Source organism: Eulemur rufifrons, chromosome 2, assembly GCF_041146395.1.
Source record: "Eulemur rufifrons isolate Redbay chromosome 2, OSU_ERuf_1, whole genome shotgun sequence".
Lineage (NCBI taxonomy): Eukaryota > Metazoa > Chordata > Mammalia > Primates > Lemuridae > Eulemur > Eulemur rufifrons.
Window position 1 is genome coordinate 92,626,394 of NC_090984.1, and position 17,985 is coordinate 92,644,378.

Below are 17,985 nucleotides of genomic sequence, written 5' to 3' on the forward strand. Positions count from 1 at the left end.
CAAGAGCGAGACTCCGTCTCCACTAAAAAATAGAAAGAAATTAGCTGGACAACTAAAAATATATAGGAAAAAATTAGCCGGGCATGGTGGCACATGCCTGTAGTCCCAGCTACTCGGGAGGCTGAGGCAGGAGGATTGCTTGAGCCCAGCAGTTTGAGGTTGCTGTGAGCTAGGCCGATGCCATGGCACTCTAGCCAGGGTGACACTCTGCCTCAAAAAAAAAAAAAAAAAAAAAAATCAAGAGTTCAGCTCTAAACTTCAGAAAGTCTAAATTGTTCTTATCCATGGCAGGGAACTGGACCTGGCCTTATAATCTACTGCTATAATTATCATAAATAAAAATATTTAAGCACTAAATATGTTTTCACATAATCAACCTCATTTCATCTTTAGAACAACTCTAAATATCTCCATTCCACAGAGAAGGAAACAGGCTGGGAGGCGAAGTCATAGTGCTAGTAACTGGAGACTCCAGGACAAAGAGGTGGCCATTCACACAGGGTAAATTTCAGGGACACATAGGAAGGTGACTCTTTATCTTCCAATACTGCACTCCTCACCACCCTCTGGATTCTATCACTGTTTCTCGGCTTGAGGTAAAATGTCTTCTTAATCTAGAGTTATCAACGGGTGAGTTAACTTAGTAAGTTGCTATTGACTAAATAACTTGCCATTTGCACACTATGAATTCCCTAAAGGTTGCTTTGCTTAACTAGTGAAGAACAAAGCACCCGAGGCTTTGATAGAAAAGGGAAGGGAGCTCTCGGTGGGACACAGGACACTGCCTTGAAGGGACTGTTGAGGGAGACGTTATGGAGCAGAGAGACAGAAGCAGCAGGAGTCACCAAGAAAGTGACGCCAGCAAATCAGGGCTGGCGAGAGAGGGGGAGTGTGGCAAGGAACAGGCATGGAGATGGGCTGACTGACCTTGAAACCAGATGTGCACGAACTGAAGTTAATGAAAAAGGTTACTTAAAAAAACGAAAACGGAAAAAAAAGAACCCAGCCCAGAAGGAGTTTGGAGAAAGTTAGGGAAATGGTCTAAACCCAGTCTAGAAAACAAGGGGATTGTGAACTGAGGCTCTACTATTTCAGGGGAAGATGAGCTTCTAGATCAATCTCAAAGTCCACTATAGTTGAATTCCTGAGTTCTGACTGTTCCCATGAAATGTATTCCTTCTCCCTTCCTCAGAAGCTAGCCCACCATCATGACAGGCATAGAACATACTAAACATAAGTCAAAGGAACAAACAATCTTTGCAACTCCTAATAAGCACAGGTTTTATTCCACAGGATATCTTCACAAAGTTGTAACTAGAAGTCTTCTCCCCAGCACCCCTGTGGGTGAAGGTGGGGGCAAGACCCATTTAAGTTGACTTTATAAGCTTGGGGTTCTGAGGTAGAAATCTGCAATTAAAGATAAAGTGCTCTGCACTTAAACAATCCACCCCATCACCCAACCCACTGCCAAACACATATGAGCCTCTGAACTGCTCATCAAGTGCTTTTTGTAACAAACAGGCCAATGGTGAAATTTCTGCCAAGTCATCTCTGCAAAATTGTTTGAAAGCTAAAGTGGAAAACTAAAGAAGCAGTTAACAATACCCTTGTACCTTGAATGCTTCTTTTAAAAAAGGCCTTACACCCTTCACAGGACCAGACTCCATAGTGGTATCCCGACGCGTAATCACTGCAGACTGCACAGAAGTGGGCACCCCGCTTTGAACCGGGACCATTAACAGGGCTGGTGCAACTGCTCCCACCGACCTTCCTTTTCAGAGTCTCTCTGGGGAGCGAAGGAAAGAACCATTGTAAAAGAGCATAAAAGAGAAAGGAAGGGCTTTCTAGGAAAAAATACCATGAACACTGCCTAATTTAATCTCTTTGCCCTTCAGGGCTCATGAAAAACATATTCCAAGAAATCTGATAGAACAAAACCTTTGACACTGATACCAGATCTATGAAGAGCCACACTGTGTGGCATGAGTGGTGTTTGAAGGTGTTTGTTTGTGCCCACCCATGCAGTGCTGCTGAGCCCTAGTAGCTGCAGAAGGCCCGTCGTAGCCACGGGGCAGGGCATATCTCTGAGTGTAATAAAAGTAGCAGCCTAGGCCAGGCGCGGTGGCTCACATCTGTAATCCTAGCATTATGGGAGAACAAGGCTCGAGACCAGACTGAACAAGAGCAAGACCCCATCTCTACAAAAAATACAAAAATCTTCTGGGCATGGTGGAGTACATCTGTAGTCTCAGCTACTCAGGAGGCTGAGGCAGGAGGATTGCTTGAGCCCAGAAGTTTGAGGCTGCAGTGAACTATAATTGCACCATTACACTCTAGCCCCGACAACAGAGCAAGACCTTGTCTCAAAATAAGGAAAAAAGGGGCCTGACTAAATGTTACCCACAGGTCTGAACTACAAGCAGGATACGCAGCAGGCTTCCATAGTTATTAAAGTTCAGTGCTACATGGATGGGCCTGAACTCGGATAACCACTTCCAGACATGTCATTCCCAACAGTGTTGCTACACAGCCCTTCAGATGTTTGAGGTTTCCCATGTAAGTGGAGGAGAAAAATCTCTCATTCTGTATTTTCAGATAAAGGATTAGATTAAAAATAACATTAAGAGGAGTAACAAATGAACTTTACGTTACCTTCAAATGAACACTATGGTTAAAAAAAAGAGACAGAGAGAAAGGGAAGAGAAGAGAAAGGGAGAGAGAAAGAAAGAAGAGAGGGGACTGAGTGGCTGTCCTCAGAAGCTTTGGGGAAGCAGAGGCTCCATGTAGGATGAGGGCACGAGGTTCACAGAGGGACGGAGAGACCAGCAAGGGAGCACTGAGCCATACCAGGACCCTGTCTGGCTAGTTCCTGGTTTTGCCAGGGCATGCTCATTTTGGAAAGGGAATGGTAGAGGTATTACTGATTTATAAATATTTTATATTATGGTTGAATTTGCCCACATAATGGCCTAACTTTGATTACAATTCAGGCTTAGAGACGAAATATTTCTTCCTTTAAAGGCTGAAGAAAAAACATTACTTTTAAAAAGTTATCCACAATTTTTATATTCTCTTCTTTTTTATTCTACCAATAAATAAAATGTTTTTTAAAAGAAAATTAAAATTATGGTGTAATATTGCTTTCTCAAAGCTTTATGACAATTGCAAGTGATGAATTTCAATATCCAAGATGCTCTTAGTACTTTGTTGTTTTGGAAGTTTATCTCCCCCTCCTCCTTCTCCCCATACCATCCCTTCTCATCATACCTATAATTATCATTTAAAATGTCACAAATTAGATGGGAATAATTTATGACACATTTTTTTTGTTTGTTTTTTGTTTTGAGACAGAGTCTTGCTCTGTCACCCAGGTTAGAGTGCCGTGGCATCAGCCTAGCTCACAGCAACCTCAAACTCCTGGGCTCAAGTGATCCTTCTGCCTCAGCTTCCCAAGTAGCTGGGACTACAGGTGTGAGCCACCATGCCCAGCTGATACCTTGCATTTAAAGAGTATGAATATTCTTTTTAACTTCAGGAAATTTCAACTGAATCCTACATTTAAATATTATAGTTTCCCACCAATCTTTATAAAATGTTATTTTAGTTCATTTTAAAAAGCTCGTACCAATTATCTGTCTTTTCAGGCTTCACATGTCTAGTATTTCATAATACTGCCACAGTTGTTGTTATCCTGGAAACAATTTGTCATGAACACTAAATTGTGATTTCACTATGTCTCTAACCTGAAAGTAAAAATTTATTTTTCAAACCCAGATACCTCCATCGAGAGAAAAGTGATTTAAGGTCAGTCCTTATTATAAGGACAATAGTCATAATGGTGAATTCTCCCCACAATGCTGATCTACAAGTTCAATTTTTTAATGAGGACTAGAATATTAGAGTAGAACAGAGTGTCATATGTTTTAAGTGTTCTAAGTAATCTATGTGACTAATACAGACTTTGTATAACATATCTCTTTCTTCTCCCTAAATCACAGAGTGATTTGAGTAATGCCTGTGAACCACTATTCAGAATGAAGACTGGATTTACCTGTTTACAGGTAAGGCGTGTTCTAGTGATCTTGCTTCACACCAAGGACTCTTTTGAGGTTCCGCATACAGATGTGATGATTGGCAATGGATCGCTAAAGGAGAGAGGTGCCCAGGAGTTGGCCACAACACATTTGGGCTTGTGGTCTGCCGACCAGGCCCAGCTTCCGAGTTATTGATACTGCTGGGAATACTGTAATTCATCACAGCAGGGCTATAGAACGTCATGGCCGAGTATTCATGGCGGCTCTCTACAAAGGAGGAGGGTATATATATGGGGCCATGCTCCAGGGGTAGGATGGATTGACTGCAGTTGTAGGAGGCAGGAGAGTTAAGGCTAGATGGTGAATTTTTTATATCCATGTCTTGAATAGGTAGCAACTGAGAAAACTCCTTGTGAGAAGAGGCACAAAGGGACATTATAATGTCCTCAAAGACTCATAGGCAAGTATAACAGCTGTAAAGAAAAACAAAAGACAATGTTAAGTTAGTTAGAGCTACAGGTTATTGAAAAGTATTCAAACATTTTTATTTAAAAATACATATTTGTATGGGATTATGAATACATCCTGAAAGATATATACAAAAATATTAACAACAGAAGGGTGGGAATGTGAAGTATGGAACTATCATTATGTTCTACTTCATGCGCTTCATTATTGCTTTTTTGTTGTTAACCACAAGAATTTTTTTAACAAGAATGTATTATAAAATACTCTTTAAAATTAAGAAGCACAGGATTAAATAAATATGCCATCAAATGTTTTTTTTTTCCTGAAACCAGGTAAGTTTATTCGGAGGCTCTTATGGAAAAATAAGCAAGAATAACCAGTAAACCCTAAAAGAGAAGAGCAATGAGCAGAGATAGCCTTAACAAACATTCAAAAGCACTATGAATCTCCAGTAATAAAAAACAATGGATATTAGCACATGAATAGACCTACTAATGTAACTGTGCCACTTACCAACTTATAGCCTCTCAGTTTGGAATGTGTCCTTCAGTATAAGCTTTAGGATAAATAACGGAATTCCTTTTGAGTATTTAAAGTGAGCACAATGCTAAGCTTTTTCAGTAGAGGGCGCTGGAGGGACACTGCAGGAGGAAGAGGCATGTAATTTCTGGCCCTACAGAGCCCATGGTGGAGCCTGACCCCCAGAATAAAGTCCCTCCTCGACCTTGCAGCCAAAGCGTGATGATAACTATTCCGCAGTCACCGGTCCAGGCTGTGGCCCAAAGGGTCACACACTGTGAAGTCATTCATTGTGCACGATTCATCATCCTGCACAACGTGCACACTCTGAGAGGCTTCTGCCTCCAAGGGCACCTGGACTCCCACTGCTGATCACCGGCTGTCTGCTCGCACTTCGCACTTCACTTAGGAGCTGGCCCGTTGCTTGCCCAGCAATTCCAGGCCACCTCCTGCCTGGCTGAACCAGCGAACATCTCTGTTAGTTAGAGATCACTTTCTCCAATGAGCTCTGAGACCCCTTCTAAGTCTGTCCTTCCTTGGGTACTTTCCCTCAGCCCTAGGGTATCAAACAGAGTTTCCTTACATCTTACACTTAACCTCTTATGATAGTTTGTAATTCCTTATATCCAACTTCCACCTGTTGAACATTCTATTTCCTAATTGGACCCAGACTGCTACAGAATAGACTAGGAAGTCAAAAATAGAAAACGCAAAAACTCAAGTTTTTGGAAATTTTGTATATGAATAAAATGGTATCTCAAATCACTGGGAAAACATTGGGCAACAGTATAGCCATCAGAAAAATAGCAGTGGGTCCATATATCACACTGTATATCAGAATAAACGCCAAATGGTTCAGAGATCAAAATGTTAAAAGAGAGATAGAAGGAACAGGGAGAGGGAGGGGAAGAAGGAAGAAAGAGTGGGGGAAGAGGGAGGTGGGAAGGGGATGCATAAGTTCTGGAAACAAATTTAAGTAAATCCCTTTATAATCCAAGTATGAGGAAAACCTTTTTAACCATGGCTGGAAATCCAGAAGCAATAAAAAAATGACCAATAAATTTAGCACATAAAAGTAAATCTTTGCATAGCATAAAAACACCATAAGTTAAAAAAAATGACAAATTGGGGAAAAAATTATCACTTTACATTAGAAAAAGGGGCTAATCTCCCTAGTATATAGAGAGAACTCTTAAGATGAAAAAGACCAAACATTAGAAAAATAGGCAAAAGACAAACAACACAGCAAAAGGAAGGCAGATGACTCAAACACATAAAAAGATGATCAACCTCATTCATAAAAGAAATACAAATTAAAACTACACCAAGATACCATTTCTCACTTACTACGTTTGGTAAAAATGCAAATGTTTGGCAAAAATTCAAATGTTTGACAATAGACTCTCTTGGCAAGGCTGTGAAAAAACAGGGCCTCTCTCCTACAGTGCTGGTAGGAGCAAAAAATGGTAAACCTCCATGGGTATTTGGCAATATATAATAAATTACATATACTTTTTCCCTTTGGATTATGAGTCCATAGTGATACTCAAAAAAGGAAAAAAAGAATCACTTGCTGGCATTGCAAGTGATTGCTACATTAGTTCGTCACTCTGAAAATAGTAGGTAAAAGAATTAAGTTGATACCCTGTCTTTTCAAGAGAATCTATAGTTTATTCCAAGGTCAAGGAGAAACTCTTCTTTACAAAATAATGCTATCTAAACAAATGGCTCAGAAAATAAAATTATAGATAGACAAAGCCAGTAAGTCAAAATGTTGACAATTACTGCATCTAGATGGTAAGCATGTGGATGTTCATTATACTGGCCTTTCAACTTTTCTGTAAGTTTGAAATTTTTCATAATAAGCATCTCTGAAGGAAAGAAACACAAAATTACATGAGATTAAAAATGGAAACTTAAAAAAATCAGAGTAATTGAAATAATATAATCTGGAAGAGGGAACAGTGACCATTAAAAATGAGACCAGTTGAAAGAAATCATTAAACAAAAAAACTTGCCTCGAGAAGTTCTCCATCTTCAATATTTTCGGCTCCAGCTGTGACCTACTTCCATATGTAGGGAACTTGGCTCTCTAGATCTCTGGATTTCTTTTTCCTGACATTTTCATTTGCAGTCTCACTCTATTTGTCCCCAAAACACAATCTATGGTGCTTTTAAAATATGCCCACAAATTCTTCAACATTTGTCCTTTCAAAAGGTGGAGTCTAACTTCCCTTTTGAGTGCAGGCTAGATTTGGTTACTCACTCTCACGAATAAGATAGAGCAAAAGGGATGGTGTTTGACATCCAAGAATAAATCATAAAAGGCATTGCAGCCTTTTTGTGGCACTCTCTCTTGGTTCACTTGCTCTGGGGGAAGTTAGCTGCCATGATGTAAGGATACTCAAGTAGCCCCGTGAAGGCCTCCTGCCAATGGCCAGCAAGGAACTACAGGCTCCAGCCAACAGCTATGTCAGCAAGATATTGTGAAAGCAGATCCAGCAGCCCCAGTCAAGCCTTCAGGTGACTGTAGCCCTGGCTGACATCTTGGCTGCAACCTTATGAGAGGACCTAAGCTGGAACCACCCAGCTAAGCTGCTCCTGGATTCCTGACTCTCAGAAACTGTGTGAGGTGATACATGTTTGTTGTCTTAAGCTGACAAATTCTTTGATAATCTGTTACACGGTAATAGATAATTTATACAATATACAAGGTATAATTCATCATTTTCTCCCCTGAAACCACTCCTCATTTCCTATTTATGTTAATGAAAAAGTCCAGTACAGTTACCTTTGACTTCTCCCCTTTACCCAGTTACCTTTAATCACCAAGACACATGGTTTTTTCTTTTTTTTCTCTCCATAATGCCTTTTGTCCATGTTCTGTCTTTTGCTGCCATCTTGAAACAAGCTCTCATTTATTCTTTTTTTTTTTTTTTTTGAGACAGAGTCTTGTGCTGTTGCCCGGGCTAGAGTGCCAACCTCACAGCAACTTCAAATTCCTGGGCTCAAATCATCCTCCTGCCTTAGCCTCCCAAGTAGCTGGGACTACAGGCATATGTCACAACACCCAGCTAATTTTTTCTATTTTTAGTAAAGACAGGGTCTTGAGCTTGCTCAGGCTGGTCTTGAACTCTTGACCTCAAGCAATCCTCTTGTCTCAGCCTCCCAGAGTGCTAGGATTATAGGCGTGAACCACCACGTCTGGCCTCTCATTTCTTCTTATCTGTGCTTCTGTAACAATGCTCCTTACTGTTCCTTTTCCAGGTCCATAGAGCTGCCAGATTCACATTTTTTTTTTTCTGGGCAACAGAACAACAGGGTCTTGCTCTGTTGCCCAGGCTGGAGTGTAGTGGCCCAATCATAGATCACTGCAACCTCAAACTTCTGGGCTTGAACAATCCTCCTGCCTCAGCCTCCCACAGATTCACGTTGTTAAAAGCCACCAACCTCTGTAATAAGTCACACTTTTCTAGCATTCAAGGCATGCCACTATGTTGCCCCAACTCATCATTCCACTCTAATATCCTGCTATTTCTCTACAGAAAATGTGCTGTGTCTTTAAGAAATATGGAAAGTACATTGTGAAGTGGTTGGCATTTTATGCCTTTACACTTTTTTCACTTACGGCGTCCCTTTAATCACTTACAAACAAACATAACCCTTGTTGTTAGATTAAGAACTACATTGAATCCTTCTTGGAAATGGTAGAGGTGGGTAGGAGAGTAAGAAGTAAAATTAGAAGTAAAATTTTAAGCTCCTTGAAGGTAAATGCTACTTCTTATTCACCTTCTACTGCGAATCAGTAAATACTTGTTACAAGGAGAGAATAGGTGGAAATGTGTTTAAAATATAAGATTCCACCAAGTCAAGGGTATTTATCAGTCAGACGGGAGCACCTTCAGTACGCAGGGTATTGTGCTGAAGAAGAAAGGGGATCTGAAGGAGTCCAAGACACATGCTGCCTTCAGGGAGCTAACACATCAGGTAAAGGAGACAGGACAAACCAGGTAAAATGACAAGGAACTAATACAAAGGTGGTACCACTGCCAATCAACATTGTATTTCAAAAATTTGACCAAGAGAGAAAAGAGAAAGAGTGGTAGGTAGCTGGAGAAGAATACAGGATCAAGGAGAGTTTGATGTTGGATGGATTTTTATTTATTTATTTATTTATTTTTATTTATTTATTATTTGGAGATGGGGCCTTGCTCTGTTGCCCAGCCTAGAGTGCAGTGGCGCTATCATAGTCATAGGTCACTGCAACCTTGAATTCCTGGGCTCAAGCGAGCCTCCTGCCTCAGCCTCCCAAATAGGTAGTTTGGGACTACAGGCATATACCACCATGCCCAGCTAATTATTTTATTGTTTGTAGAGATGGGGGTCTCTACGACCAACTATGTTGCCCAGGATGGTCTTGAACTCCTGGCCTCAAGCAATCCTCCCTCCTCAGCCTTTCAGAGTGCTAGGATTACAGGTGTGAGCCACCACACCCGGCCTTATGTATGTTTATTAATCATGAATATGGAGGCTCCACCACAGCCCCCCTCTGCCACCGCCTCTCAGAAAATGGCTATGCTTCCCACGTTTGCCAATCTTGGCAAATCTCCTAGGCTTGTCTTCACCACGGGCTATGGATTTGGCTTAATAAAACTTGATTTAAAAACAAAATCTGGCCGGGCGCGGTGGCTCACGCCTGTAATCCTAGCACTCTGGGAGGCCAAGGTGGGCGGATCGTTTGAGCTCAGGAGTTCGAGACCAGCCTGAGCAAGAGCGAGACCCCACCTCTACTAAAAAAAAATAGAAAGAAATTATATGGACAGCTAAAAATATATAGAAAAAATTAGCCGGGCATGGTGGCGCATGCCTGTAGTCCCAGCTACTCGGGAGGCTGAGACAGGAGGATCGCTTGAGCTCAGGAGTTTGAGGTTGCTGTGAGCTAGGCTGACGCCACGGCACTCACTCTAGCCTGGGCAACAGAGTGAGACTCTGTCTCAAAAAAAAAAAAAAAAAAAAAAAAAAAAAATCTGAGAATGGACTGAAATTCACAAGCTCAGGCTTGGCCAACACTGAGACCAAAGTGATAAGGAGTCTGAAAACCAAGTACAGATGGACGAATATGGCCTGATGTTTATGGAGAAACGGAGCACTGACAACACACTAGGCACTGAGATTACCATGGAAGATCAGCTCGTATGTGGACTGAAGCTGACCGATTTATCCTTCTAACCTAACACTGGGGGAAAAAATGCTAACAATCAAGAGAGGGTACAAGCAAGAGCTCATCAGCTTAGGCTGCAAGGTGGACTTTGACATTGCTGGGCCCTCCATCTGGGGCACTCTGGCGCTAAATTTGAGGTCTGGCTAGCTGGCTACCAGATGAATTTTGAAACCACAAAATCCTGGGTGACTCAGACCAACTTTGCTGTTAGCTACAAGACTGATGAATTCCAGTTTCACACTAATGTGAATGATGGGACTGAGTTTGGTGGCTCCAATTACCAGAAGGTGAACAAGAAGTTGGAGACCACTGTCAATCGTGCCTGGACAGTGGGAGATAGTAACGCTCGCTTTGGAACAGCAGCCAAGTGTCAGATCAGCCCTGAAGCCTGCTTCTTGGTTAAAGTGAACAGCTCCAGCCTGCTAGGTTTAGGATACACTCACACCCCAAAGCCAGGTAGGTATTGAAGTGATGCTGTCAGCTCTGCTGGATGGCAGGAACATCAATGCCAGTGGCCACAAGCTTGGTCTAGGACTGATTTCAAGCATAAATGAATATTGTACAACTGGTTAATTTTAAACTATTTTGCAGCATAGCTACCTTCAGAATTGAGTGTATCTTTTAATGTTGTATGTCTGGGATACAAGTATTGCTAAATATCATGTTACACCTCCAGGTTAAAGATGATTCAGCCTTAAGATGTTACCCTTTCAGAGGTACAGAAGAAACTCGATTCCAAAAAAGGTCTTTTCAGCTATAGACTTGGGGGGAACTTGGTGGCCCCTCTAGAGATGCCAGGTTTCTTTTTTATCTAGAAATGGCTACAAGTGGAAGCTGATGATATGTAGGCACTTTGTAAATTCATATTGAGTAAATGAATGAAACTGTGACTTCCCGAGAATCGAACCTTGGTTTTCTAACCCTAATCTATAGGAGGCTGCTCATTGCTTGATGGTGTGTACAAACTCACCTGAGAGGGACGTTTTTAGACAGATCTTCATAACCTATTCCCACCCCAATCCATCGTCATTTCTTTTACACCAAAAGGTCTGCAGGGTATGCTAGCTGTTTCTTTTGTGCCATTTTGGGGTGGAGAGGTGGATGTATGAAGCGAATAATTCAGGACTTAATTCCTCCTTGTGTTGTGTTTTTTTTGCCCTTGCACCGGAGTATGAGACAGCTCCAGCTATAAGCTGGGAAGAATCTGTGTGATTATAATCACATGGTGACAACACTCAGAATCTAAATTGGACTTTGGGCCGGGCGCGGTGGCTCACGCCTGTAATCCTAGCACTCTGGGAGGCCGAGGTGGGCGGATCGTTTGAGCTCAGGAGTTCGAGACCAGCCTGAGCAAGAGTGAGACCCCATCTCTACTAAAAAATAGAAAGAAATTATATGGACAGGTAAAAATATATATAGAAAAAATTAGCCGGGCATGGTGGTGCATGCCTGTAGTCCCAACTACTCGGGAGGCTGAGACAGGAGGATCCCTTGAGCCCAGGAGTTTGAGGTTGCTGTGAGCTAGGCTGACGCCACGGCACTCACTCTAGCCTGGGCAACAAAGTGAGACTCTGTCTCAAAAAAATAAATAAATAAATAAATTGGACTTTGTTGCATTCTTACCACTCAATTTACTTTTTAGCAGTTTAATGGGTATATTTTAGAGTCTTCCATTTTGTGTGAAATTAGATCCTCCCCTTCAAATACTGTAATCGATACAACTTAAAATAAAACTTGAATAAAATACTGAAAAAAACCATAAGTATAGAATTTTACATTTCAATTACTTAGATCTTTGTATCTACATATACAAACCCTGATTTTTAATAGCAAATATGCAGGATAAAGCATATAATGCTAACTATTGTCAAAATTAGCAGTTTCCAAAGTTTTCTTTAAAAATTACATTAAAATACACACAACAACATCTACCATCTTAGCCATTTCTGGCCAGGTATGGAGGCTCACACCTGTAATCCCAGCATTTAGGAGACTGAGGCAGGAGGATCACTTGAGGCCAGGAGTTCCAGACCAGCCTGGGCAATGTGTCAAGACTCTGTGTCTACAGAAAATTTTTAAAAAATGAGCCAGCCAAGGCCGGGCGCGGTGGCTCATGCCTGTAATCCTAGCACTCTGGGAGGCCGAGGCGGGTGGATCGCTCAAGGTCAGGAGTTCGAGACCAGCCTGAGCGAGACCCCGTCTCTACGAAAAATAGAAAGACATTATATGGACAACTAAAAATCTATATAGAAAAAATTAGCCGGGCATGGTGGCGCATGCCTGTAGTCCCAGCTACTCGGGAGGCTGAGGCAGTGGGATCGCTTAAGCCGAGGAGTCTGAGGTTGCTGTGAGCTAAGCTGATGCCACGGCACTCACTCTAGCCTGGGCAACAAAGTGAGACTCTGTCTCAACAACAACAAAAAAAAATGAGCCAGCCATAGTAGAATGTGCTTGTGGTCCTAGCTACTCAGGAGGCCAGGAGTTCAAGGCTGCAATGAGCTATGATTGTGCCACTGCACTCCAGCCTGGGTGACAGGAGACCTTATCTCAAAAAGAAAAAAAAAAAAATGCAAATTCTCATAACCCACCCCAGACCTACTACCATAGAAACTCTCAGGGTGGGGCCCTCAGGGAATCTATATTAATCAAAACACATTTAAAGTACTTTCACAAAAGAATTTAAACAATAGACATTGTAACAACTGAGAGCAAAGTAGTTACAGTAACATATATAACAAATTGTATTTAAGCATTATAAAATCTGGAGGTAATAATTATATATATTTCTTTAACAAAACTTTAACAAAAAGGATAAGAAAACAAGATGGCCTATCCAATTTAATAGCTAAAAAGTATGTCCAAAGGTTCATGTGGTCACTGTGGTCAGTATACTAACTTTGTTATACAGAGTACTGCTCAATGTAAACTTACATAAGCATAAATACAACATTCTCATCAAACGAAGATTAAATTACATTTAGGAAATTATGAAACAGGAAAATAGTTAATTTGGAATAAGAATTAGAACAAGGGACTTCAAGTTAATACTCAATTAATGAAGGAAAAAGAAACAATTAAATGGTTTAACCCCAAAACCATTCTGTGAACATTGTGGTCAATCAAGTTGACCTTGGATTTCATATTGTCTCAAATTTACATCACCCAAAAGAAATATAGTTAGCATTTTAGCATAAATAATTCAGCAGAGCCAACACACCAAACTGTTAGAAAACCACTGCTATTTTTTTTTTTCTTTCGTCAGTCCTCTTAAAAACATACAGCTTTGCCCGACACAAAGTAATGAATAGTTGCATGGAAATTCATGAACTTGAAATAACATTTCCCATTATCTAGTGAACATACAATTTAAAATGAATATGATGGCTGGCCATGGTGGCTCACACCTGTAATCCTAGCACTCTGGGAGGCCAAGGCAGAAGGATTGCTTGAGCCCAGGAGTTCGAGACCAGCCCGAGCAAGAGCGAGAACTTGTCTCTACTAAAATTAGCTTGGCATCATGGTGCATGCCTGTAGTCTCAGCTACTCAGGAGGCTGAGGCAGGATCGCTTGAGCCCAGGAGTGTAAGGTTGCAGTGAGTTACGATGCCACTCTATTCAGGGTCACAGAGTGAGACTGTCTCAAAAAAAAAAAAAGGAAATTGAACTCCTTTCCTCACTCCCCTCCTTCAAAAAATAAAATAAAATATAAAAATATAAAATGAATATGACATTTCTCTTAGGGACAGAGAATCAATCCATCACTCATTTTCACCTACAACTGAAATGTTCATTCTCAGCCCAGCAATGCTGAAATGACCTCTCAGACACTCACACTACCAAATGGCAGATGCCAGGATGCATCCAGGCAATCAATCAGGTGCCATGGCAATATTGCTTAGAAAATACAGATCTCGAATATCATCAGTATATCGCCAACCCATACATCCCCAGTAGGATGATAATTAATGTTAGAGAAGTGATTGCTGGGGAGTCATTAAAGGCTAGGTTGGTTTTTGGTTGGATATCTTTTAGATGTATCTGGATTCATGTGGCAACTATTTATCAGTGGCATCATGGATAATTAGTAACTTAGTAGACAACGCAAAAAGTTTTCTTCTTAAGCAAAGCCACAACAAAGGATGATGAACTCAAACCATTGTAGTAGTTCTGGGAGACAGTAGAACACGTAGCAAAAGGGGAGCCTTCTCCACCAAAGGTTTATGAAAGTGAACAAACAAACCTATTTTGGTTATTTGAGTCGTCCTACTCTAAAACAGAGATACAAACTGGCTGAAGGAAAAAATTTCTAAAAGACCAAATTTCTTCAACACTTTGGAGGCAGGATTTTCCCAACATGTCACTTGAACACCCAAACATGGCCTCAAGTCACTACAGTGTCTGGTAAAATAGGGAAAAATAGTCTCTAAAGAGGTTTATTGTTGGTCCTGGCATAGAATTTCACCAGGCCAACAAAAGAATATGTACCCGGACATCTTGATTATAAGAATTACTCATTTCTTTGCATGTCAATTTTCTTTAATTGGTCACCACAACCTAAAATAGTTGGTCCATATCCTTTGTGATGAACAACCCTTGTCTTCTGTCCAGACACCTCTCTTCCACTTCCCCAGCACACACACCTGTGTTTGCCCCTCTTGGGTCACCTCTGTGTTCAGCTGAAAAGCTTTTTGTACACATGGGATTATGCAGTGTTCTAACACGCTATGGCTTTTAATCTGAAAAAATAAAAAGTATTTAAAACTCCAAATATTGACAGTAACTCTATAGAGAAGAAAAAGGCTGGCCCTAGAAATGGTAGAAAGATACTCTAAAAAGAATAGACTGATAGCTGGGCACAGTGGCTCATGGCTGTAATTCCACACTTTGGGAGGCTGAGGCAGAAGAATCACCTGAGGCCAGGAGATCAAGACTAGCCTGGGCAACATAGTGAGACCCCATCGCTACAAAAAATTAAAAAATTAGCCAGGCATGGTGGTGCGTGCTTGTAGTTCTAGTTACTTGGAAGGCTGAGGCAGGAGGATTGCTTGAACCCAGGAGATTGAGGTTGCAGTGAGCTATGATCAGGCCACTGCCCTCCAGCCTGGGCAACAGAGTGAGATCCTGTCCCCAAGGAAGATTGATATTATCAAAGCACCTATAAATCTAAAGAATAAGAAGTCAGCCATCAACGAGCCGTTTTTATGTATATTCTGGCCCAGCAGACAGAGCAGAACACTGAGTGTCCTGGTCCCAGCTCTGCCCGAAAGCCAGGTGATCCTAGACAAATCCCACAAACTCCCTGAGCATCCACATCGTCTTCAGTAGACTGGGGAGCTCTCGTGGGCTGCACCTCTTCATAGTGCTCTGAGGATATAAGGAAATGATGTATGTGAAAGCATTCTGTAAGGTATTATAACATATCCAAAAGAATGAAGCCAGTCTATCGGCATGGCACTGAATACACTTACAGTGTTGATCGGAATTTCTAGACAATTGAAGTTAAAATGTCTTTATGGCTACCCTGAATATTTTTGCCTCCTAACTTTACTTGTTAATTTCTGTTCAACAGAAGTCCATCACCACCAGTCTGGACAGCTGGGCTGCTGGTAGCCTGTCAGTACTGTGTGTGTGTGGACAAAATGCCACATACTCCTGATGCCATATTCTCAAGTCTGCAGACTTGGAAGACTTTTTAGGCTCATCCCTATTCCTCTTCCACCTGCCCATCACACTTCCCCAAGCATTCAGCTCAAATACACCACAGAAGTCATAAATTCATACTCACAAAGCAGTAACTAGAAGGAATTTCATGGAAAAGTTTAAAAAAAAATTTCTTAAGCAACAAGCATCCTTAATATGCCTAAGTAGCTATTTGGCAATAACTAGCTTTAAATATATCTTTTCCAAAGCAAAACATTAAGGTTCTCAATCAATTTTATATTAATTAGGTATAAAGAAAAAACACTCCAAAATCACCATAGGAGTGATCATTAATAATTGATTTACATGCAGTTCTTAAGAACATGTGCACATATCTTCCGAAATGAGAAAAAGCTGATTTCTCCTAGTAGCCCATTGGAGCTTATCTAGTTGGATAGGAAATAGAATTTTGAGGACTTGAACTGGGGAAGAGGACAAAGCCTCAGTTGCAGGGTTGTCACACAATATGGCAGGGGTGTGGACAGAGTCCAGCAATCTTCTTGTGTCTTCTCTCTCAACGGCAAGTTTCTGCTCCTTCTAATACCAACGACAGACATCACAGATGCTCTACTCTTAGGAAACTGGGCTATATTCAAATACTTATTTGGGGCAGGGTTAAGGAGAATTCCGGCTGAAGAGATTCAAGACGACATGGCCAGTCAAGGAGTTAGGCTGAATACACTCAACTCCCCTTCCAGTCCTGGGTTTAGCAGTAGGACAAAATGTTGCAATCCTGCTTTGAGGAAACCTACACAAGTCCAGTAATCTGTCTTTTCAGGTGACCCTAACTGTCCTTCCCTCTCTCAAGTACACCCACACAAAGATGCCCTGCTAAAAAGCCCTTAATGTTCAAGATCTGTAACAGTTCCAGCTAGAAATGCCAACTATCCAGTTTGTTGGTTCCTCATATACTTGCCACTTTGCATATCCTAGTTACTACCACTGTAGTTCTCTGCAATGTCTCTGCAAGTCGTGTATTGAAAATACAGGCTCTTGTTTTTCATAGCACAAAGGAAAAAGACATCAGTCTTAAAGATCTTTATTAGCAGTGCTTACCAATAACAGGCTCCTGTTTACTGAATTGAATAATGTATCATATAGTAAAATATATATATATTATTTTACAAAAGATTTTGCACCTATGTCCTGCAGGAAAGTCTAGATTTCAAAGCATGAGCACAGGAATAAAAAAATCCTGACATCTACAAATAAGTTGAGAACAAATCTTAGCCCCCATGAAGGTGAGCATTTAACTTAAGCGATCACAATCACTCTATATTTTAAATGTCTTCAAATTGTCATTTTCATTCCCTCTTTTGCTCCTCACTATTTGATAATAATATGTAATTTTAGGTAGCTTTCTTACACCCAAGTATAATAAAAATAGTTTTATTAATAGTTAAATGCTAAGATTATAAAAGAACAGTATACTCGATTACTAGTATATAAATAACAATTTTTAATGGTTTTGTATTTTAGTTCAGGATAACTAGTGATACCTATCATAACCAAAGGCTTAAACCACAATGGAATCTAAGTCTGCTAAGAACCAAATCTATTAGCCCAATATGAGTTTAACGCCTAGTCCAGGGCTCTAGTTTCCCATTTGCACATAGCTTTGTCTTTGCCTCAATTTATCCCAAAGTATATAGGATTAAAACAAAAATACCATAATCTGACTCATCCTATTAAAAAGGGGGAAACTGAGGTTTTTCTTTCCAGAAATGTGAAGGGAGGCAATTATTTCTAAGTTAAAAACATGCTGAAAAGCAAAACTGCAAAACCAGCAAACAGAGCAGTGATTTTCAGGGGTGGGAGGTAAGTGGAGAGGACTGACGACGAAGAGGTACAAAGTGGGCTTTCGGGGTGATGGAATTATTCTATGTCTTGACTGTGGTGCTGATTATATGACTGCATGCATGTGGCAGAATTCATAGAGTGGTACACTCAAAGAGGCTACGTTTTTACTGTCTGTAAAGTATACCGTAGTAAGCCTGATTTTTTAAAAATTCCATTACATATAAACAATGTGCTAGACACTGAA

At 40.8% G+C, this 17,985-nt stretch overlaps 1 protein-coding gene and 1 pseudogene across 9 annotated transcripts in view; one reads left to right on the forward strand and one right to left on the reverse strand.

Annotated features, from left to right (window-relative positions):
• ESR2 (estrogen receptor 2) overlaps positions 1-17,985 on the reverse strand; it is a 196,949-nt gene that overhangs the window by 43,969 nt on the left and 134,995 nt on the right. For all 9 annotated transcript variants that reach the window (XM_069487509.1, XM_069487481.1, XM_069487518.1 and 6 more), the window contains 2 exons: positions 4,052-4,507; positions 1,614-1,786 (listed from right to left, as the gene is read on the reverse strand). In XM_069487509.1, coding sequence (XP_069343610.1) covers positions 1,614-1,786; positions 4,052-4,470 — 592 coding nt within the window. In that variant the 5' untranslated portion in view covers positions 4,471-4,507. The remainder of the gene's footprint in view (positions 1-1,613; positions 1,787-4,051; positions 4,508-17,985) is intronic.
• LOC138398474 (non-selective voltage-gated ion channel VDAC1-like) lies at positions 9,583-10,815 on the forward strand (annotated as a pseudogene).